General features: G+C 65.1%; 2 protein-coding genes and 1 long non-coding RNA gene across 4 annotated transcripts; 2 read left to right on the top strand and 1 right to left on the bottom strand.

Moving 5' to 3' along the window:
* The first annotated feature begins 1,956 nt into the window (after nucleotides 1-1,956).
* On the top strand, nucleotides 1,957-15,429 carry CABLES2 (Cdk5 and Abl enzyme substrate 2). Of its 2 annotated transcripts, none has more exons than XM_077873821.1 (10): nucleotides 1,957-2,437; nucleotides 8,961-9,032; nucleotides 9,130-9,222; nucleotides 10,188-10,265; nucleotides 10,661-10,769; nucleotides 11,204-11,369; nucleotides 11,731-11,834; nucleotides 12,152-12,258; nucleotides 12,973-13,177; nucleotides 13,420-15,429. In XM_077873821.1, exons 1-10 carry the CDS (start codon nucleotides 1,977-1,979, stop codon nucleotides 13,558-13,560), a joined length of 1,536 nt encoding a protein of 511 aa, XP_077729947.1. In that variant the 5' UTR covers nucleotides 1,957-1,976; the 3' UTR covers nucleotides 13,561-15,429. The 2 variants fall into 2 exon arrangements, with proteins under 2 accessions (XP_077729947.1, XP_077729948.1); XM_077873822.1 differs by lacking the exon at nucleotides 1,957-2,437 and adding an exon at nucleotides 6,985-7,221.
* A 58-nt stretch (nucleotides 15,430-15,487) lies between these two features.
* Nucleotides 15,488-16,516, bottom strand: RPS21 (ribosomal protein S21). The gene is made up of 6 exons (XM_077873823.1): nucleotides 16,420-16,516; nucleotides 16,143-16,205; nucleotides 15,994-16,057; nucleotides 15,837-15,908; nucleotides 15,628-15,683; nucleotides 15,488-15,550 (listed from the first exon to the last, which is right to left on the bottom strand). The coding sequence occupies exons 2-6, from the start codon at nucleotides 16,190-16,192 to the stop codon at nucleotides 15,541-15,543; spliced, it is 252 nt and encodes an 83-aa protein (XP_077729949.1). The 5' UTR covers nucleotides 16,193-16,205; nucleotides 16,420-16,516; the 3' UTR covers nucleotides 15,488-15,540.
* Nucleotides 16,517-16,576: 60 nt separating this feature from the next.
* LOC144298664 (uncharacterized) lies at nucleotides 16,577-18,579 on the top strand. Its single transcript, XR_013365608.1, has 2 exons — nucleotides 16,577-16,959; nucleotides 17,289-18,579. It is a non-coding gene; the product is annotated as an uncharacterized LOC144298664 (long non-coding RNA).
* Nucleotides 18,580-20,538: the final 1,959 nt, after the last annotated feature.

Below are 20,538 nucleotides of genomic sequence, written 5' to 3'. Positions count from 1 at the left end.
CTCTGCTACCTGCTGCAGACACGCACAGGTGTGGAGCTGAGAAGCCACAGATAACACACGCCCATCACTCTGTCCCTCCACTGTCCCCTTCCTCTCTTCTTCATTGATGTCAGCTTAACTGTGAGCTACCAGTTTGTCAGCTGCCCACCTGCCAGGGTCCCCCACTAGCACCAGCTGGCCAGCACTGAGGGCCCACTCTGTGCCAGGCTGGGCGCAGACCTTTACAGCCCTGGTCCCGCTCCTCCCTTACAGGAGCCCCATGAGGCACACAGTTAGCACCCCCACTTGACAGACAGAGAAGCTGAAGCTCTGGGAGCGTAAGTGACTCACCCCAGCTGTCAGGTGGCAGAGGAGGCTCTTAGCCACCCCATTTCCGGGCATCGGCAGGCAGCAGCGGCACAGGGCACCACCTGTGGGCAAAGGGACTCCCCACCGCGGGCCTTCAGAGAGCAGTTCTCCTGCCCCTGAGCACCTGGCGGCACGTGTTCAGTCCCCATCAGCACTTGGTCAAGCCCCTCCACCAGGCATGGGAGAGGCTTTGAAGACCAACTTGGAAGAGCAGAGGGAAGAGGAATGAGGACAGGCTGGACACTGGGTGAGCCTACCCGTGGTGGCAAATGAAGATCAGTAGGAGGGGACACGGCCACTGGCGGGGAGGGGGGGGCGGCGAAAAGGCAGTGGGTCGTGCAGGACGGACAGGAAACTATCTCAGGAGGGATCCCTGGGTGGCGCAGCGGTTTGGCGCCTGCCTTTGGCCCAGGGCGCGATCCTGGAGACCCGGGATCGAATCCCACGTCGGGCTCCTGGTGCATGGAGTCTGCTTCTCCCTCTGCCTGTGTCTCTGCCTCTCTCTCTCTCTCTCTGTGACTATCATGAATAAATAAATAAAATCTTTAAATAAATAAATAAATAAATAAATAAATAAATAAATAAATATAAAAGAAAGAAACTATCTCAGGGGGTCTGTCCCGCCCCCACCCTCTCCACTGACCACTGAGCACTGAGCGCTGGGTAAGCTGCCCACAGAGGCACGCTCAGCTGTGGCGACCAACCCACTGGCAAGTGCCCAGCCCTGCAGCCGCACAGCTGACCCAGTGCTGGGGGGGCCCTTGATCCTCACAACACCCTGAAGTCACTGTCCCAGGCAGAAAGCTGGACAGAGCAGAAGGGTGGCGTAGAGGTGGGGCAGGACCCTGTCCCCGCAGACGCGGGTGGGCTCCTGGGGGCTCCAGGAGGCAGCACCTGAGTATGGAGGCACCTGCTCTGAAGTCAGGGCCACCTGCATACAGAAGAGGAAAATGAGGCCTAGGCACCTGGAGGGCTCAGGGTCACCCTGCTGCCGTGGGAGTGCAAGACCGCCCGGGGTTGAAGGCCCGGCGCTGCCCCCACCCCCACCCCCGTCTGCCATTCCTGGCAGGTGTCTTCTTCGATTGGGAAGGGAAGCCGAGTGGCACCGCCCGCCCTTCCGGGGAGCTTTGGGGCTCCTGGGGGGAAGGCCCTTCGCAAGCTGAATCCCCCCCGCGGGAAGGGGGCAAGGCTTCAGCTCCCCGCACCCCCCCACCCCGCACCCCAGGTCGAGCACGGACGCGCACCCCACGGGAGACGTGCGCTGGAGCCTAAAGGCTCCGGCTAGACGGAGGCTGAACTTGAACGCCGCCGCCTCGCGGCCGCCGTTTCCGAGGCGGGGACTCGAACCCGGGGCGCCGCCGCCGCTCGGCCCGGGCCAGGCCCCGCGGGGCCGTCTGCAGGTTCTCCCGCTCCCTCGGGCCGCCGCGGCGCCGCCTCTAGGACCCGGGGGAGCCGCCCGGGAGCCCCCCCCCCCTCCGCGCCCCGCCCCCGCCCCCGCGCCGACCAATGGGTGGGCGGGACGGCGGGACATTTGCATGCGGGCGCGCCTCGGCCAATGGGCGGCGGGCGCGGGCGCATGCGCGCAGGCGGGGCGGCGGCGGCGGGCGGCCGGCGGGCTCAGTCGGAGGATGGCCGCGGCCGCGGCGGGTGGAGCCCCGGGCCCGACCCCCGGCCCCGCCAGGGCCCCGCCGCCCGCCGGCCCCGGCCCCGCCGCCCGGGCCCCGCCGCAGGCGCTCCGGAGGCGCGGGGACTCTCGGCGCCGCCAGGCCGCGCTCTTCTTCCTCAACAACATCTCCCTGGACGGACGGCCCCCGAGCCTGGGCCCGGGCGGGGAGAAGCCGCCGCCGCCGCCGCCGCCGCCGCCGCCGCCCGCCGAGGCCCGCGAGCCGCCCGGGCCGCCGCCGCCGCCGCCGGGACCCCCGGGACCCCCGGGACCCGAGCCGCCCGCCCGCGGGGCCCCCCCGCCGCCGCCGCCGCCGCCCGCGCCCCCCGCCGGCCTCCCCGCCACCCGGGCGTCGGCGCCCCAGGGCCTGCTCAGCCCCGCGCCCGGCCCCGGCCTGGGCCTCCCGCTGGACGGGCAGCGCCAGAGGTGAGCGGGGCGGGGGCGGGGCGGGGGGGGGGGACCGGGGTCAGCGCCCCGGAGGCGCGGGGCGGGGCCTCTGCGCGGGACCTGGGGCGCGGGGCCCCCGTGACCCCGTGACCCCGACAGGCCCGCACAGGCCTCGGGGTGGGAAGGTGACCCTGCGCCGCGGGAGTCCGGGATGCGTCCGCCGGCTCAGGCCCCCCTGACCGCGCCAGCCCCTCTCAACCTTGGCAACCCCGAGCCTGGCCGTTGGGGTTCGCTCAGCCCTTATCAGCGCCCCCGGACGCTCCCGGCTGCTCCGGACACGCCCCTCCCCCTGGGCTCTGCTCTCAGGCCCCCGGGGTGCCCGGGCCTCCCCGCGCTGTCACAGAGGCTCCTGCGCCAGGCCACAGCCCCCCACCTCCGTGCCCCCACCGTCCCCTCTGAGCTCAGGGCCCCATCCCCGCTCGCACTTGCCCTCCCTGCCCTGACTCCATTTCCAGGGAGCCCCAGGACAGCCACCCCCCCAAGCCCTGCTCCTCCCGTCTGCCTGACACCCCACTGGGTTCCCCGGGAGCTGCACCTCTGGGTGCCCCTGCCTCAGCCCCTGAGGCTGGGGTGACCCCGAGCCCTCCCACCTTCACCCTGAGGGGTGATTTGGGGCCCGGGCCTCCGTCCTTCGGGAAGGCCACTGCTTAGCGACTGTCTGCAGGGCAGGCCCTATGGAGGCTGGCCCCGCGGGTGTGCAGGGAGGCGCCCAGAGCAGTGCCCTCCGGCTCCGTGCCCTGCGCAGGTGGGAGGCCCAGAGACCCGGAGACCACCGCCAGGCCCTGGGCTCAGGGTTGGCCCTTCCCACCTGAGGCCATCACGGCTGTAGTAGCCGCAGCTGCCGCTCGCCCTGGCCCTCGATGGGTTGAGCCAGAATTCAGGCTTGGTTGTCCGAGTTCTGGTGTGTGGCCCCCGGAGAAGAGCTTACCGAGGTGGCCGTCACACCGTAGACGGGAGGACTTCAGCTGTACAGAGACGCGGCTGCCTCCTGGGCGGCCCGGGAGGACCTGACCCTCGCCACCAACAGGCCTGACCAAGGCCCCAGAGACGGCACGGGGCTGAGTGGTGCCAAGGGGTCATTCGGCCCCGGACATGGCAGCTCGGCACCACGCTCCTGCCATCCTGGGGAGGTGGGGCTGCTCATTGCGCAGAGGCCGAGTGTAAGGAAGAGCTGTTTCGCTGGTGGAAATCGGTCCATTTTACACCAGAGCCCTGAAGCATACTCGTCTTCCTCCTTGAAGCTAGAGAGTCAGCCCTGAGGATGGTCCCAGGTCATCCCGGGTCTCTGGAGTCCCTCTGTGGTGCCAGAGCCGAGTGGCAAAGCCCCTCTGTTGTGTGATGAGTTGCGGAGCTTCAGGGGAGAGGTGGTGCGCCTGCTGCCAGGCCTGTGTGCCAGCAGTGTGGGTCTGCTCTCCACCCACCGTCGGACGCCGGGCCGCCGCCTTTCGGGGTGCGTGTGCACTCTGGACAGATTGTGCGTCATCTTAGGTTCTCTGGTCAGCAGATGGCGGCCCTGCTGCGGGCCAAACCCTGCAAAGTGGGCTAGGCAGCAGCCCCCCCCCCCCCCCCAGACCACGCTCCAGGGAAGGGCTCGGGGCGCGGATGTTGGATGCAGCGCCTGTAACCAGGAGTGCTACGAGGCCGCAGTGGCTGGTGGTGCCCTGCACTGCCCGTTCCCAGGAGGAAGCTGGCACGGGATGGGATGTGGCATGAGTGCCGGGGTGCCCGTTGGTCTTCCTGCTGCACCCACGCCCGTCCCCATGTCCCTCCAGCCGTGGCCTGAGCCCCTGCTCTGATCCCTCTCCCTCCTTCCTGCCTCTGGGCCACACCAGCTCTGCCCACAGGGAAGTCGCCGCAGAGCGCATGGGGCACGTCTGGCCGAGCCAAGGGGGCCCCTAGCTGCAGGCCCGGTCTGAGGGTCAGTTGTGTTTCAGGCGTGGAGGAGACTGAGGGCCTCCTGAGGTCTGTACCATGTGTGGTTGTTTGACCCAGGCTCTGCGGACAGATGGCTGTCATCCTAGGTCCACTGTCAGGGGCTCTGTGACCTTGGGCAGGAACCTCACTGAGCCTCAGTTTACTCCTCTGTGAAGTGCTTTAGCCTTACCTACCACCCACCTGAGGGGCTGTGTGAGGTCGGGTGAGGTCAAGGGCTGGGGGGCGTGGGGGGGGGGGCGTGGCGGGAGCCAGGTGAGCAGACACTCTTCAGGAGCAGGTGAGTGCTCTCGCTCAGTGAGTGCTCTCGCTCAGGCCACACCGGGAAGTTGCATTTCATACCCAGGGTTCAGCCCGGTGTGGCCTCGTGCTGAGCCAGGGAGCGAGTCATTGGAGTCCATCCTTCCCTCCTCAAACCTCTAACGGGCTGTTTCATTTCAACACTGCGGTCACTCAAGGCCAGCAGGCGGGCTTCTGGGCTCCTCCAGCAGGAACAGGTCCTCAGGCCCCTGCTGGCCTCAGGGCAGCCCTGGACAGCAGCCGCCACTTCTCACACTGTCTCAGGGGTCGCAGGTCTGAGATCGAGGCAGGGCCTCGCTCCCTTGGGAAGCTCCAGGGAAGGAGCTGTCCTGCCTCCCCCAGCTCCGGATGGCTCCGTCTTACGTGGCTTCTCCTGCGTGTCTGTGTCTGCACCTGGCCTCTTCCTCTCCTCATAAGGACCCCAGTCACTGGATCGGGGCCCACCCTAATGGCCTCATCTTCACTTGGTCACATCTGCAAAGGCCTTGTCTCCAAATAAGGTCACAGTCACAGATGTCAGGGGTTAGGACTTCAACACAACTTCTTGGAGGGCACAGCTCAGCCCTCTAGGGCGCCCACGAGTGCCCAAGGTACTAAGGACAGGGAAGGTGAGCCAGGGGCGCTGCCATGAGGCCGGGTACATTGCTGTTAGCGGAGAGCAGAAACCCCTGTGATTCTGGAGGGCTCACCCTGGAAAGGGCCTGGGTTTTAGCTGCTCTGCTGGCCAGGAGCCACCTTGTGTTCCCGAAGCTGTCAAACTCCTGTCCAAATTAAGCCAATTTTGGTGTAGCATCTGACATTTTGCTTACAATTCTGATTTGGGGGGGCTCTTGTTGGAAGACAAGTGGGAGATGGTTGCCGATGAGGCTAGAGCCTAGAGGCACATTACCCCGTGGTGGCCCAGAGGCCTTGCCGAGACCTGGCTCCCAGAGACCACCTTGGGTCCCATCACCAGGGGAACTTCAGGCCTCTATGAGCAGATGGCTAGAATTTGGAGTTTGTGCTTTTCCTGGCAGGAACTTGGTGAAGTGGGGTACCCAGGACCACCACTCCTTGGCCGAGTGTGCACAAGGGTCTGCAAGGACGGGTGGCGTCCTCAGAAGGGCACGGAGCAGGAGCAGCTCCCAGGTCATTGCACGGGTACCCGTCAGCCCCACGCCAGCTGGTCTGACCCCTTCACTCGGCCCCTCACTTAGCTTGGGGGTCCTTGGCCCCCAAACAGACCTGAGGTGGGAGCCCTTCCTCGGCTGGGCATTTCTGCAGGTACAAAGTGAAGGATGTTCATCAGGTGTAGAGCTGTCTGGTACCCACCTGTCTTCCTGTTTGCAAGCGCGCTTCGCGTTCGAGGTGGGGGGTTGGCAACGCTAAGAGTGAGCCACAGCCAGGCCTGTGGTCCGTGTGGTGCCACCTGTGCCTCCCGACAGCCTCGCCCACACCCATGACCCTGACCCCTTCTGCCCCACAGGGTCCGATGCAGGCAGCCTCGGGCCAGTCATGGCGCGTAGACGCCGTCCCGCTGACCCTGACCCTGACCGGCTCAGCAGAGGGGCTTCCTGGCCCAGGGGGCTTGGGTTTGCCCAGACATCCGGGGACAGAGGAGGGTGGCAGCGCCGCTAGCAGAAAGCCCAAGTTCTGTTTATTGTAGCTTGTTTGTTGGTGGTGTTTTTATGGGGGTGTGAATGCATATTGCACTCAGGGGCAGCACACACTGTCCCCCAGCAGCTCTCCGCAGCCAGCACCCCTAGCACGCCAGCGCCCCAACATGCGTCACCCACGTCATAGAGCTTCACGACGGAGTCGGGGCGCTCTGTGTCTGGGCACGCCGGGAGTGCAGCGGGCCCGGCCTCCTGCTGGCCGTGCAGAGCCCCCCCCGGGGCGGATCCCAGAGAGGCTGAGCGGGGCACCCTTGGCCGGGGCCATCCGTGCTGGGGGGCTGTGCGGGGGACTCACGGAGGGGCTGGACTTTCCTGCAGGGGAACCACTGCCAAAGCTTGACTGGCCTCACTGTCATGAGGACTTTGAAAGGGGCACTTGAGCGACCTCCACGGCCCGGGAAGGGTAAGCCCTGCCCCAGCACCCGGGCGGCCCCTGCAGGTGGTGCGTCCATGACCAGGCCTCCGATGCCTCGCCTGTGGCTTGGCTGCTGGCTTCCCCGCCGCCTTCCCCTCCTGGGAGCCCGCAGACTGGCTGCCACGGGCGCCACCCGACACGCGGTCACCTCCACACCCAAGGATTTTGGGATCCCTGGAGTGTGCAGGCTGCTTCCCTCCTGCCCACAAAGGCTCCCCTTCCAGAATGTTCTGCAGCCACCAGCTTGTCACCGTGCCTCACTCAGACCTCTGCAGACTGGGACGCTGCCCCCTTCCCCAGGATCTGCACGTCAGCCTGCCTCTGAGAGCACGGTGGGCCACACACCTAGGCCTCCCAGGTGCCAAGTGCCCCCGCAGCGCTGCGCCTCAGAGCTCGGGGCTCCGTGACCGGCGCCGTCACAGGCTCTCCATCACAGCCCAGACAGCGCATGTGGAGCAGAGGCGAGTTCAGGAAAGGAGCACTTGAGGGGTGGCCTTGGTTCCAGCCCAGCAGGGCCCATGGGCGTGGAGTCGCAGTGTCACTGCCGTCGGCGAGCATCCGGACCACCTGCTATCACGCGCGTCCCAGCACCACCTGGCCCACCGGGGGACCTCGGGCAACTGGCTCGTCTCCCCACGCGCCAAGTGAGAGTGGTAACAGTGCTCATTGCATGCAGCTGTCGTGAGGACTGAGTGTGTAAAATGCTTATTAGGAGGAGAGAAAAGTGGAAGAAAAGCACATACCTGCAAAAGCAACTGGGAACAGGTTTAAAAGCTCCATGAGCCGAGTGGCGTCAGCCCTGAGCCCCCGGGCAACGTGAGTGAAGCAGCAGAGGCCCGTGTGTCACCTGCCGCTCTGTCGGGCCCTGAGCCTGGGCCCCGCACATGATGCCCCAGGTGTGGGGAGCCCGCTGGGAAGCACCTGGGAGGTGCCCTGAGGACGCCCCACGCTGCTCCGGGGGCCCGAGCCTGCCGCCAGGCTGGCACAGAACCTCCAGGGCGCTCGGGTTCCTCCTAAGGCGGCTGCTGTTCTCGGCACGGGTCCTGCACACACACCTACTCACTTGCAGCACACACCCCCACACGCACCCTGTTTCATAGGACCCTGGGCGTCTGCCCACCTCGCCCCTCCTGCTGCCCTGTGAGCACCCCTGCCTGCAGAGGCCCCTGGTGCCCCGACCCCTGTGTCACCCGGCCGGTGCTCAGGCGGCCACTGCAGCCCAGGCTCCCCTGGCTGACTGACCCCTGCGCTCACATCACCCCCTAGCAGCGTCCTGTTGTGTGATCTGGGGCTGGTTCCCAGCTTCTGTGCCACCACAGGCTGTCCCCCTGTAGGGAGAGGTGGCGGCTGGGCCCCTAGCACATGGCGGGGACTGCCTGTCACCCTGGCTCCTTGGGGACTCGCTGATCTGGGTGACTGGACTCCAGGCTGGCTCCACCCAGCGAGGTGGCCTGACCGCTCTGGGCCTCGTCTGCAAGCCAGGGGCCCTGCTGCTTCTGCACAGGCTGCAGCTCCCAGAAGTGGCTTCCTCGGCCGTGTGTCGCCTCCCCCACGCCCTCCCCAGGAGCCCGGACCCACTCACACTCTAGACACACGGGGCACCTGGCACATGGCCCAGCCGGGCACAGCACCGTGTTGCTCCATTGCCTAGACTACCCAGCCTTGGCCTCTGGGAGCCTCCCTCTTGCTGGGAAAGTGTGGGGACCTGGGGCCCTTGTATGTGGCCTTGTACGTGGCCCTTCCTGGGGGATGTGCGTGTCGGCCCCATGAGGACTAGGGGTCGACAAGTGACAGCGGCGCTGGCCTCGTTGGCCTCGTTGCCAGGAGCCTGGCTCCGTGATCTTGACCTGAGGGTGCGGCTGCACGGGGTCTCTGAGCCCTCGGGCTCGAGAGGCCCCCGACACGGGCTGGGAGCCCAGGGGTGCTCCTCCAACTCTGGAGGCCCTCCTGAAGCCCCGCCTGCCTTCAGCCTGTGGGGGAGCGTGACCTGCCCTGCCAGTCCTGGGCCAGAGAGGACTCGGGATGGCCGGGCTGAGCTCTGGGAGGTGACAGAGCAGCGGGCCAGGGTGCTGGTCCCCCTTGGATTCTTCTGGCCAATTGATCCTCGGCGGCCCTGCCCAAGGCTGAGACCTCGGCACAGACAGGCTCCTGACCCGCGCCCCAGGCCTGTTAGCTGATGCCCTGCTCTGTCTTTCTACAGAAGGCGAGTGGCCTCCCAGCGCTGCTCGCTCGAGTTCCTGGAAGACGCTGTGGGATGTGCCTCTGTTCAGAGGTAAGGTCTCGGAGACCCTGCACACCCAGCCACCGCCTGCTGTGGGGCCAGAGGGTGTCTCCAGGGGGCGGAGAGTGACCTGGTTTTTACCCGGCAGAACCAAACACATATCCGGATCCCCAAGACACAAAGGCCTGAAGAAGACTCACTTCATCAAGAACATGAGGCAGTATGACACGAGGAACAGCAGGTACCAGGTGCCCGGGGGGAAGCCTGTGGCCGCCCAGAGGCGGGGCTGGCATCGGTCCTGGGCCCCTGCCTGCAGCCCTGGAGCTGCCCGCCACGCCTAGCCTCGAACCTCGGGGGGGCCGGGACCTGGGTGAAGAGCCACACAGGGAACGCCAGCTTGAGTAAAGTGTGGGGTGAAGGGACGCAGGGCGGCCGTGGTGAAGCAGTGTGGCCATGAGAGCAGGGCTCAGTGTTATTTGGGCAGCACAGGGTGGTTGACCTTCAAGGCGGGATCCAGGTGTCCCAAACCGGGGTCCAGGACTGGCACGGGGGCCCTTCGGGGCTCCCGTTGCCCCCCTCGCCCCAGCCCTGCTCAGGGAGCTCTGTGCTCTAGCAGGGTCCTAGACGCCCCCCCAGCACGACCCCTCTCGTGACAGGCTCATGCTGGGGCTGAGGGGCAGGCCCGAGCTCTGGGCTGGCTTCAGGGAGTGCAGGTGCCAGGTCCCAGCCAGAGAAGAGGGGAGTCTCCCCTGCTGGAGCAGGGCAGGGCAGAGCTGGGCCCAGAGGGGAGAAACACGTTCCCGCACTGGGCACCTCACAGCCAGTTTGGTTCGGGACGTTGACTCCACCAGCGGGTCATCCAGGCTGGCTGAGCGCGGGCCCTCCCGTGTCCCCTGGGCACCCCCTCTGCCTCTAGTACCCTCCAAAGCCCGGCCCCTCCCAGTGAGTCCCGACCCAAGACCTGCCCCTGCCTGCCTGAGCCAGGCGAGACCTTCCTGTGCTGTACGTCGTGTGGAGGGGATGCGCTTGCCCCGGGACGGACCGCCCTCAGCACCTGGAGGGAACCGGCGGGACCAAGGACAAGCACATGGACTGGCTCTCCTGTCCCCTGGACACCCCAGGCAGCTTGCGCCACCCAAGTCTGGGCGGGAAGGGATTCTCTCCCAGAAGCGCCCGCCACCTGCTCTGACCGACACCTCCCCGCAGGATCGTGCTCATCTGCGCCAAGCGGTCCCTGTGTGCAGCCTTCTCGGTCCTGCCCTATGGAGAAGGCCTGCGGGTCAGGTGAGTGGCCCGGGGAGCCCGGGAGTGATCCCGAGGCTGCCGAAGCTGCTCGGGAGCTCCGAAGGCCACGGGGCCCTGGCTCTAGCAGGGGCGTGTCCGCACCGTTACTTCGCTTGAGCTGCTTAAGTGTAGCTGCCTGGGACGCTCCTCATGGGGATGCTGCTGTGCGTCCGTGCGCAACTCCATGACTCCGGAAGGACACAGCCATTGGGGGGACAGCACCAGGGGACCTGGCAGTAGGGAACCTTCCCCTGGGACAGGCCCGGGCAGTCTGGTAGGGGTTGGAGCTGCTCCAGGGTGTTCTAACGGGAAGCGCGTGGGCCTGGGAAGGGGGGGCACCAGGCGGCCTCCGGGGGCAGAGGAAGGCAGCAGCTATCTCCCACCGTACATTGCAGTGACCTGAGGGTGGACAGCCAGAAGCAGAGGCACCCGTCCGGCGGCGTCTCTGTGTCCTCTGAGATGGTCTTTGAGTTGGAAGGCGTCGAGCTGGGAGCAGATGGGAAGGCAAGCGTGGGTGCCGTGCACGGCTGGGGCAGGCGGGCGGGCGGGCACGGAGCTTGTGCTCACTGAGGCAACGAACACATGGAGGGGCATCTCCTTGAATCTTCTAAAACGCGCAGTGTCGGTGGGAGGAAGGCACACAGCCCTGTAGAAATGGGCCTGTCGCCTCGCTCAGCAGCCAAGTGACGAGAAATGACCTGAGTGTGGATGGTGTCCCGGTGCCACGTCTGCACCGGTGTCAGAGGCCAGGGGCTTCAGGGGCAGGGAGGAGGTTCCCGTGCTGCGGATCCCACACAGGATGGCAAGGGTGGCATTTGTGGGGGCCCTTCCTGCAGCAGGAAGGGGTCAGGCAGGGCTTGCTTGGACCTCTGCTCTTGGCACGGGGCCGTGGGCCCAGGGACGACAGAGACTGAGCCCAGGCACCCTTGCTCCTCCAGGTGGTGTCTTATGCCAAGTTCTTGTACCCTACCAATGCTCTGGTCACACACAAGACGGACAGCCACGGCCTGCCACCCCAGCCCCGGCCCAGCGTCCCCCGGACTCTGCCGGCGTCCAGATACAAAGCTGCCCCAGCCAAGTCAGCACCAACCGGCGCGGAACTAGGTAGCCTGGTGTGCCCTGACCAGGCGCAGGGCTGGCAGCCGCACGGGCTGGGCACGGGACAGCACGTGGCTGGCAGGGCGCCAGGCTTGGGAGCAGGGTCAGGAGAGTAGGGGCTCCCGTGAGAGCAGCCTCGGCGTCACCTGACCATGCGCCGCGGAGAGCCCGGGTCCACAGGTGGCTTGGGGGCTGGGGTCCCTCCCCGTCAGGACAGCCGCCTCCACCCAGCCCTCAGGGACGGGGAACCACGGCCTGCAGCCTCTCCTGGCCCCAGGAGCATGCTTCCCTCTGAGGCTTGGTTAGCAGAACCCGGTGGGCCAGAGCTCGGGGCTCGCGGTGCGTCAGGGCTGCTGTCTGCGTGCAGGGACTGACGTGGGCGACGCACTGGAGTACAACCCCAACCTCCTGGACGATCCTCAGTGGCCCTGCGGCAAGCACAAGCGGGTCCTCATCTTCGCATCTTACATGGTACGCTGAGCGCCAACTCATGCCCACACCGCACACCCCTGTGGTTTGGGGGCAGCCCGGGCCCCCCATGCCCAGGACACTGGCAGCACCTTGGGACAGGAGCGGGTGGGCAGGCCAGAGGGCCGCTGAGCTCTCCGCCTGGGGCCACCATGCCCTCGGCCCCTCCTGCCTGGGGCATCATTGTTACATCTGGTGCCTGAAGCCACAGCACGTTCACGCTTGCAGACCGGGCCAGCATGAAGTCGCCCCCAGGGCCCGGGCGGGGGGCCCCAGAGCTGTGCAGGGCCGGCCCCCACCCTGCTGCCTTCTGCACGCAGACCACGGTGATAGAGTACGTGAAGCCCTCTGACCTCAAGAAGGACATGAACGAGACTTTCCGAGAGAAGTTCCCCCACATCAAACTGACGCTGAGCAAGATCAGGAGGTGAGGGGGCTGAGGCGAGGTCTCGGGGCCCCGCCACCGTGATGGGCCGTCCCTCCCCCATTTCCAGGGAGTCCTTGAGCTTGACATACGCAGACCCAGGGCCCTCTCCTGCCGTGTGCCCAGGCCCGTAGCGGCAGCCCCCCGGCCCCCTGCCTTCCACCTCTGCGGGCCAGGCTGCATCGCTGCCTCTCGTACCCGCACCTGCTGGTCCTCCTCCCTGACGCCCGCAACAGCGTGGGAGGTGGGCACTGTGCTGCCCCCATGACACATGGGATCGAGGGCCGAGGAGGCTTGCCCGAGAGCTCGCGGCGAGTAAGCAGTGGACCGTCCGGAGCGGGGCCTCCCGGTGCCTGCCCTGGGTGCTTCTGGTCCCCGCGTCACACCGGGGGGGAGGGGTGGCTCCACTGAGGTCCAGATGCACGTCAGCCTGTCTGCGCCTCAGGGCCTTTCTATGGGCAGTTTTCTCCCCATGTTGTCCCCCTCGCTGCTACAGGACAGCAGGGACTGTGTCCTCTGTGGTGTCCCCTGGAGGACGATGTAGGTCCAGGGGTACAGCTCAGTGCGGGGTGGATGCTGCGGGCCGAGTGCTGGGCCATCCTCACCCGCAGGGGATGGGGCTCTTTGCGCAGCCCAGAGGGCCATTTGTGGGCAGGGAGAGGGTGGCCGCTTCCTCGGCCCGTGCCCGTGAGCACCTGACCTCGTGCAAACCTGCAGTTTAAAACGGGAGATGCGGAACCTTTCTGAGGAGTGCAGCCTGGAGCCCGTGACGGTGTCCATGGCCTACGTGTACTTCGAGAAGCTCGTCCTGCAGGGCAAACTCAACAAGCAGAACCGCAAGCTGTGCGCTGGGGCCTGCGTGCTGCTGGCCGCCAAGATCAGCAGCGACCTCCGCAGGAGTGAAGTGAAGCAGCTCATCGACGTGAGTACGCCTGTCCTGCCACCACTGCCACCGCCCAGCCCGGCCTCAGCCCAGCCTGCACCCCCCCATGATCCCATCCCCCCAACGCCCAGGCCTGTACCCCTGCCCCCATTCCCAGGCCTGCACCCCGCTGTCCCCCCACCAGGCACCTGGAACCCGGCTTGCGCCCACACCCAGACCCACTGCCCTGGGTGGGAGGCAGAGCCCGGGCCCCACGTAACCTTCTCCCTTTTTCAACACAGAAGCTAGAAGAAAGGTTTCGATTCAACAGACGGGATCTCATTGGGTTCGAGTTCACGGTGCTGGTGGCCTTGGAACTCGCGCTCTACCTTCCCGAGAGCCAGGTGTTACCTCATTACAGACGCCTCACGCAGCAGTGCTAGCCGCGGCTGGCCTCCCCGTGCCAGGAGCCACCGGGACAGCCCCGGCGCGGGCACACACACACTGGGGCCCAGGAGGTGTTCTGGGCGCTGCCGTGCACGCCCACCCAGCGGGGGCTCGCCTGCCCTTTGCGACTGATGCCATCGTCTTCACACCCTAGTGTCCTTCCAAAGCGCACTGTGCCACCACGTATTCCCGAGGGCCTGCTTGTGTCATCACAGGAGCAGGATGGGAGGTTTTGTGTTCCTCCCCACGTGCCTGCAGGCGGGCTACACCGGCCGCTCACCGTGTAGGGTCATCCCGGCTCTGCGGCACCCTCCTTCACGTCTTCTGCAGGCATCGCGGTGGAGATGGGGTTTCCAGACCCACCGAACACCGAAATTGCTGAAGTTAACACTGAGTATTGGTCTTGGCTGTATTGGGTTTTTGAATGTGGAGACGCGGCACTGCACCCCCACGGCCTGGCTCCCTCGCAGCCCACAGCGCCCCGGGGCTGCCCACCGCCTCCCCTGCACCCACAGGCGGAGCTCTGGCATTACGTTAAGGCAACCAGAGCAGACTCCAGTTTGTGTCCTTCTTTACTCTTCCAAGCATCGTGTCACTGTGAAATCCTGGTGCCCGAGTGTCGCACACCCCAGCGGGCCTCGGCGCAGACACTGGCCTGCCCCTCGGGGGACCCACCCCTCACCTGTCACCAGGAAACCCTGCGACACTCTGGACGTTCAGGATGACTGGATTGCTTGCTCTTGGCTCTTGATCTTCCTAAGCAATATTGCCATGGAGAAAAACAGTGTATTTATTGTTACTTGGGATTTGGTCCTATGGGTCTTTTTAAGGGAACAGAATTGGTTACGTGAGATCTGTTGAAGCTGTGACCTGAAGCCACAGTCGATCCTCAAGCAGACGGGAGACAGGCTCTTCCACAGCTCTGCCCCCCACGGCAGCATCTCCCTAAGGGGGTTCGTGCTCACTTCTTCCAGGCAGGAAGGGGTAGTGGCCGTCACCTGTATACAGGCCTGTGCCCCACATGCCCACAAGGCCCGTGGTCTTGGCGTCCTGCACGTCCTGGCCCCGCTTCTCCAGAGCACAGTGAAGGACCAAGGGGGTCTCCCCCTTGGGTGAGCTGCTGTCAAAAATGACGTTGGCTGGGCCAGTTAGCTGCTTCCCTACCACTGTCCTGCAAACCTGTCATGGGGGCTACAGCCTCCCACCCCTGTACTTGTGTGCACATGTGCTTCTGCACAAAGGAGACCCCAGTGCTGCTCACCACGGCCCTCAGGCACCAGCAACTCCGTGCAGCCCGGCCCAGTGTCTGCCCGCAGGCCAGCTGGGAGCCTACAGTATGGAGGCCGAAGCCCAAGTCCGTATTCCCACTGTATTTATTGTAGAGTACCTCCCTGTCCCCCGCAGGGCGGCTGAGCCCACATGTACCCTAGGGAGGAGGATGGAGCTGCGAGGTCGGGCAGTCCCCTCCCGGGTAGGAGCCTGGACCACTGGCGTCTCAAGGAGGTTCTTGGGTTATGAGCGTGGAGAGGGACCCAGCCCATGTCCGCGTTGGGAACTCCCACGTGGACCTGGCCCCTGCCCGCCTGTAGCTCCCCACCCCATGCGACCCTGCGCATCCTGTGGTCAACGCAGAGCTGCCCGTGTGTTCAGCAGTCCTTCGACAAAGCCAGTATTGAAGCCAGCCTCAAGCCCTCGTTCTCTACAAGCCTGGGTGCGTGACTGGAGGGCCGGCCGTGGCCCTCGGCACCTGTGCATTGAAAAGCGTGCTAAGCGGCTATCTGACCTCATTGTCAAGTCACGTGTCATGATTTGTGTGCAAATAGTCCTGTATTTGTGGTTTCAAATAAATGTGGTTTTGCAACATACTCTGTTGCCTCCTTTCAGCGGAGCGACGCCCACAGTCACAGAACAAACCAACACAAATGGGTTTTACTGTTTATTTACGACAAATGTCCCCCATCCGTGGTCTTCTCCCGTCAGAAGTTCCTAGGATAAAAGTAAAAACGTTAAAGCGTCAATCCTAGAGAGGTCCGGGCCCGCGGGACCCACGCCAGCCCTCTTACTTTGAAACGATGCCGTCGGCCTTGGCCAGCCGGAGGATGGAGTCATCAGACTCGCCCTGGAAGAAGGCACAGGAGGAGGTCTGGGGGCGCAGGCCGGCCCCCTGCAGGCCTCAGCCGCTCCCGTCCCTTCTGTGGGGAGGGTCCTCGCCGCCCCGCAGCCGATGCCCCCGCCAGGAAGGGGCGGCCGTGAGCCAGCCTCCAGGACTCACCATCCTGCGAATGGCCCCGCAGATAGCGTAGGTCTTGAACTGCCCGTTGAACCTGCCGGTCACCTTGTCAACCTGCAAACGGCCCGCGACGGTCACGGAGGCCTCCGCGCGCCGGTGGCTCCAACCCCGCGGCCGCCCCCGGAGCCGCCCCGCTCACCTCGGCCACGTTCATCTGGATGGACGCGTGGTCCTTGGCGCCGATGATGCGGTTGCTGGCGGAGCTGCGGGGGGCGGGGAGCGCGGTGAGCGGGCGGGGGCGCGGGGGGAGCGGCGGGGGGGCCGCGGGGGCGGGCGGGGGTCGCTCACCATTTCCGCGGCACGTACAGGTCCACGAACTCGCCGGCGTCGTTCTGCATGTCGAGGGCGCACCTGCGAGGCCCGCGGCGCCGTGAGCTCTGCGCCGCGGCCCCAGCCCCGCCCCCCGCCCCCCGCCGCCCCGGAGCGCCCCGAACCCCGGCCCCGACCCCCGCCCCGGAGCCCCCAGCCCCGCCCGCCGCGGCCCCGGCCCCCCGGTCCCCCGGCCCCCGCCCCGGAGCCCCCGAGCCCCCGAGCCCCCGAGCCCCCGGCCGGGCGCGCGGCCCACCTGCTGCCGCCACCACGAGCTCCAGCGCAGAAAGGAAGCGCCGCGTCCCCCGGCAGCGGTATGGGCGGGCGGGGCGGGGCCACGGCGAGTGCTTCCGGGTCGCGGCGCGCCGCCGTCCGTCCTGACGCACTTCCGCTTCCGGCGGTGGGGCGGGGCCCCGGCGCGGCGGGCGGGCGGGGGCGGGGGCGGGGGCCGGGGGACTCCTCCCAGCTGGCCTGGAGTCGGGTCCAGGCGCTGGAACCACAGACTCTGGGGAGAGAACAGGGCGCGAGCTTGAGGACGTTGGACCTGGTGACGTCGATGGGAGACCCGAGGCTTCGGGGCCGACCGAGCTTGCGGGAACGGTGGACGCGACGGCGGCCGGCGGGTGAGGGCGGCCCGGCCCGGCCCGGCCCGGCCCAGGCGCGACCCCGGCCCCGGTCGAGCCCCGCAGGAGCCCGCTTCTCCCTCCGCCTGGGGCTCAGACCTCGCTAAAAACAAAGACAGACCGTCGGCCCTGGAGGGCCGGACCTGGAGGAAATCCTGCAGATTGCACGTCTGGTAAGGGGTCGATGCCCGGAGCAGAGCCGGGGCTGGGCGGAGGCAGACGTCACCAACGCGGCGGTGGGCGGTGGGCGGTGGGCGGAGGGCGGTGGGCGGAGGGCGGAGGACTCCGGGAGGCCTTTGCCCCGAGATGTGCGAACGACCCCTAAGCACGTTAAGGGATGCGGGGCGTCCGCGGGAGGGGGCGCCCGGGAGGACCAGGAGGCAGCACGACCCGCATCAGGACGGCAAGAAGGACGGCCAGAGCCGGCCGGAGACATCGGGCCAGACCGCCACGTGGGCGGCCGCTGCGGCGGGGAGTATAGCGGTTCCTCAATCAGAAGCAGAATCATCAGGCGGTCCGGCAAGTCCTCTCGGGAGCGAGCACACAGGACAATTGGAAGAAGGTCTCAAAGGGATGTTTGCAGCCGCGGCGCTCGGGCAGCCAAGAGGCAGAAGCAACCCGCATGCCCCGTCGGTGGGTGGGTAGATGGATGAGAACATGGTCTTCGCACACAGAGGAGTGTTATTCAGCCTCAAAAAGGAAAAAAAAGGGATCCCTGGGTGGCACAGCGGTTTGGCGCCTGCCTTTGGCCCAGGGCGCGATCCTGGAGACCCGGGATCGAATCCCACGTCGGGCTCCCTGCATGGAGCCTGCTTCTCCCTCTGCCTGTGTCTCTGCCTCTCTCTCTCTCTCTCTGTGTGACTATCATAAATAAATAAAAAAAAATTAAAAAAAAAAACAAAAAAAGAATCTGAACCTCAAGGTTCAAGTATATGCTGAGTGAAGTACACAAAACATGACAAATACTGCTCAATTACACTTTTAAAGATCTTATTTATGGGACAGAGCGCACAAGCAGGGGGAGGGGCACAGGGAGAAGCAGAGGCCCCCGGCTGAGCGGGGAGCCCAGAGTCCTCGCATCGTGACCTGAGATGAAGGCAGGCGCTTTGCCAGCTGAGCCCTCAGTTGCACGTCTGTGAGGTACTGAGACTCCTCAATATCAGGGGGACAGTAGGGTGCTGGTAGCCGGTGCCTGGGGAAGGGGAGCAGGAGTTCGCGTTTAATGGAGACGGAGTTTCAGTCCTGCAAAATGAAGAAGAGTGCCGGCGATGGAGGCTGGCGATGGTAGCGCTTACTGATGTGTTTAATACCATTGAGCTGTGCGATTACAAATGGTTAACATAGTAGGTTTTTCATTACGTGTGTTTTGTTTCTTTAAAGATTGTATTTTTTGGGCAGCCCCCGCGGCGCAGCGGTTTGGCGCCGCCTGCAGCCCGGGGTGCGATCCTGGGGGCCCAGGATCAAGTCCCACGTCAGGCTCCCGGCATGGAGCCTGCTTCTCGCTCTGCTTGTGTCTCTGCCTCTCTCTCTCTCTCTTTGAATGAATAAATAAATAAATCTTAAAAAAAAAAAAAAAAGATTGTATTTTTAAGTAATCTCTGCACCCAACATGGGACTCAAACCCACAACCCCGAGGTCAACAGTTGCATGCTTCACCAACTGGGCCAGCAGGTGCCCCATGTTACGTGTATTTTAACACACACACACACACAAAAAAAAAGGTGGGATGCCTGGGTGGCTCAGGGGTTGAGTGTCTGGCTTTGGCTTAGGGCGTGACCCCAGGGTCCTGGGATCGGGTCCCACGTCGGGCTCCCCGCAGGAGCCTGCATCTCCCTCTGCCTGTGTCTCTGCCTCTCTCTGTGTCTCTCATGAATGGATGAATAAAATCTTTAAAAAAAAAAAAATTAGACTATAGGACACTAATGGGTGTATACACTCCTCTGGGACAGAGTCCCAAGGCCAAGTTCTTGAAGGGGAAATTCTGTGCCCTGCACCGTCCGGCCCATAACATCTGGCTGAGCCCCTCTTAAGAAACCCTGCTCTCCGAACAGGTCCCCCGGGGGAGCAAGGTCCCTGATGGGAGCCAGGTGGGCCTCTCAGTAGGGCCCCTGCCACCTGTAGGGGAGGGGTGGGGTCAGGCCTCTAGAGCCCAGGTAGTGACAGCCTCATGGCACCTGCACCGTCCCCAGCAGCCACTGTGGGGCGTCCAAGAGCTGTGCATGGCGCCGCCTGCAGCTCCGGAGAGGCCCTAGGACGGAGGTTTACCGGTCTGTTCCCACCGCGCTCCCCCGCTGCCCGAGCTGAGCCATCCCCTCAGACCCCTGGGCCCTTGCCACAGGGTATATCGTCTCCTGAGCCTCCTGTGGGGACTCCGGGTTGGGGAAAGGCCAGAGGCCAGGAGGGACAGAGGGCGTGGGGGGCAGGAAGACCTGGCACCTGAAGACACTGCCCGGCTGAGCCCTTCTGCAGAGCCCAGGGCAGCCCCCAAGAGCTCGGCAGCAGCTGCGGGGGAGGCCGTCACGGTCCCTGAGTGCACCTGTGCCTACTCCAGAAGGTACAGAGGTTCCCGCCCTCACTCTCCCCTCCCAGGTGCTCCGGATAACCTTAACCGTCCACAGCACATGCGGATCACAAGCCAAGCTTGTGCTCTTCCTCTGCCTCCTGACTGGTGACTGGATACATTACTCAGCCGCCTTCTCCCGGCCGTAAAGTGAGGGAGATGGTAGTAGAGCCCCCCCCCCCCACAGGCCGGGGCGTCCTCACGCAACTGACGAATAGTGCAGTGCTCAGTACGAGTGTGGCACTCGGAGCCCTCAGCACACCAGCATCACCACCACCACCATCACTGTCATCACCACCGTCATCATCGTTGTTCTCATATTGTGGCCCCAGGTCATACGGCTGGATTTGAATCCTGAGCCGGTGACAGGAAGTTGCACTGGAACCACCCGATCGCATACAGGTCCCCGCGCAGGCAGCCGGGGCAGGTGATGGTGGCCGGCAGCACGAGGTCGGTGTCCGCGCAGCAGCCCCGCCCACGCCCCGGCACATCCTGCAGCCCCTCAGACACAGGTGAAGCAGGCCCTGGGCTGTGGGGCAGCGCAGCCTTCCAGGCTCCCCTCCCCTCTCCCACAGCAGCTGTTTCTGGGCCAGGCGGAGCCAGGCCGCTCTGAAATGCATTGTGTGTGGAAGGGAACCAGCCCCAAACCAGGAAACCCTCCTTCCGGGCCCGGGGCGGGGGCCAGGGTGAGCGGCAGGTCAGGGCCGACCAGACCTGGCCAGGAGTTGCAGCCACCGGCCCCTCCAGCCCGCCCTCCAGTCTCTGCGGGAGCACCCGGCTCCCTTCCCTGGGGCCGAAGGGCAGGGAGCAAGCAAGCTGCGGCCTCCAGCGGGGTCCTGGCACCGCAGCCTCCGGGCTGTCTCGGACCGTCTCTGATCTCAGAGGCACAGGCGGCCGCTGGCCCTCCCCAATCTCGAAGAGGGTCGTAGGAGGTCGTGGTGGGCATGAGGCCCACCCTCCAGGTCCGCACCACTACGCAGGCCGAGCGCCCGGGGAGCCGGGGAGGGCCGGGCCGGCACCCCGCCCCCCTCGACTTCACCTTATTTTGTGATCTCATTTTTCATTTTATTTTACCGTTTCACTTTCTTTTATTTATATGTCAGTTTATTTTACTGCATTTCAAGTTTTTTACTTTGTCATTTTACTGTTTATTTTACTCTATGAAGATTTTTTTCATTGAGTTGTAACCCAC

The sequence above is a fragment of the Canis aureus genome, chromosome 26 (genome assembly GCF_053574225.1).
Source record: "Canis aureus isolate CA01 chromosome 26, VMU_Caureus_v.1.0, whole genome shotgun sequence".
Classification (NCBI taxonomy): Eukaryota; Metazoa; Chordata; class Mammalia; order Carnivora; family Canidae; genus Canis; species Canis aureus.
Note: the sequence above shows the minus strand (reverse complement) of the source record. Positions and strands in the feature narration are given on the sequence as shown.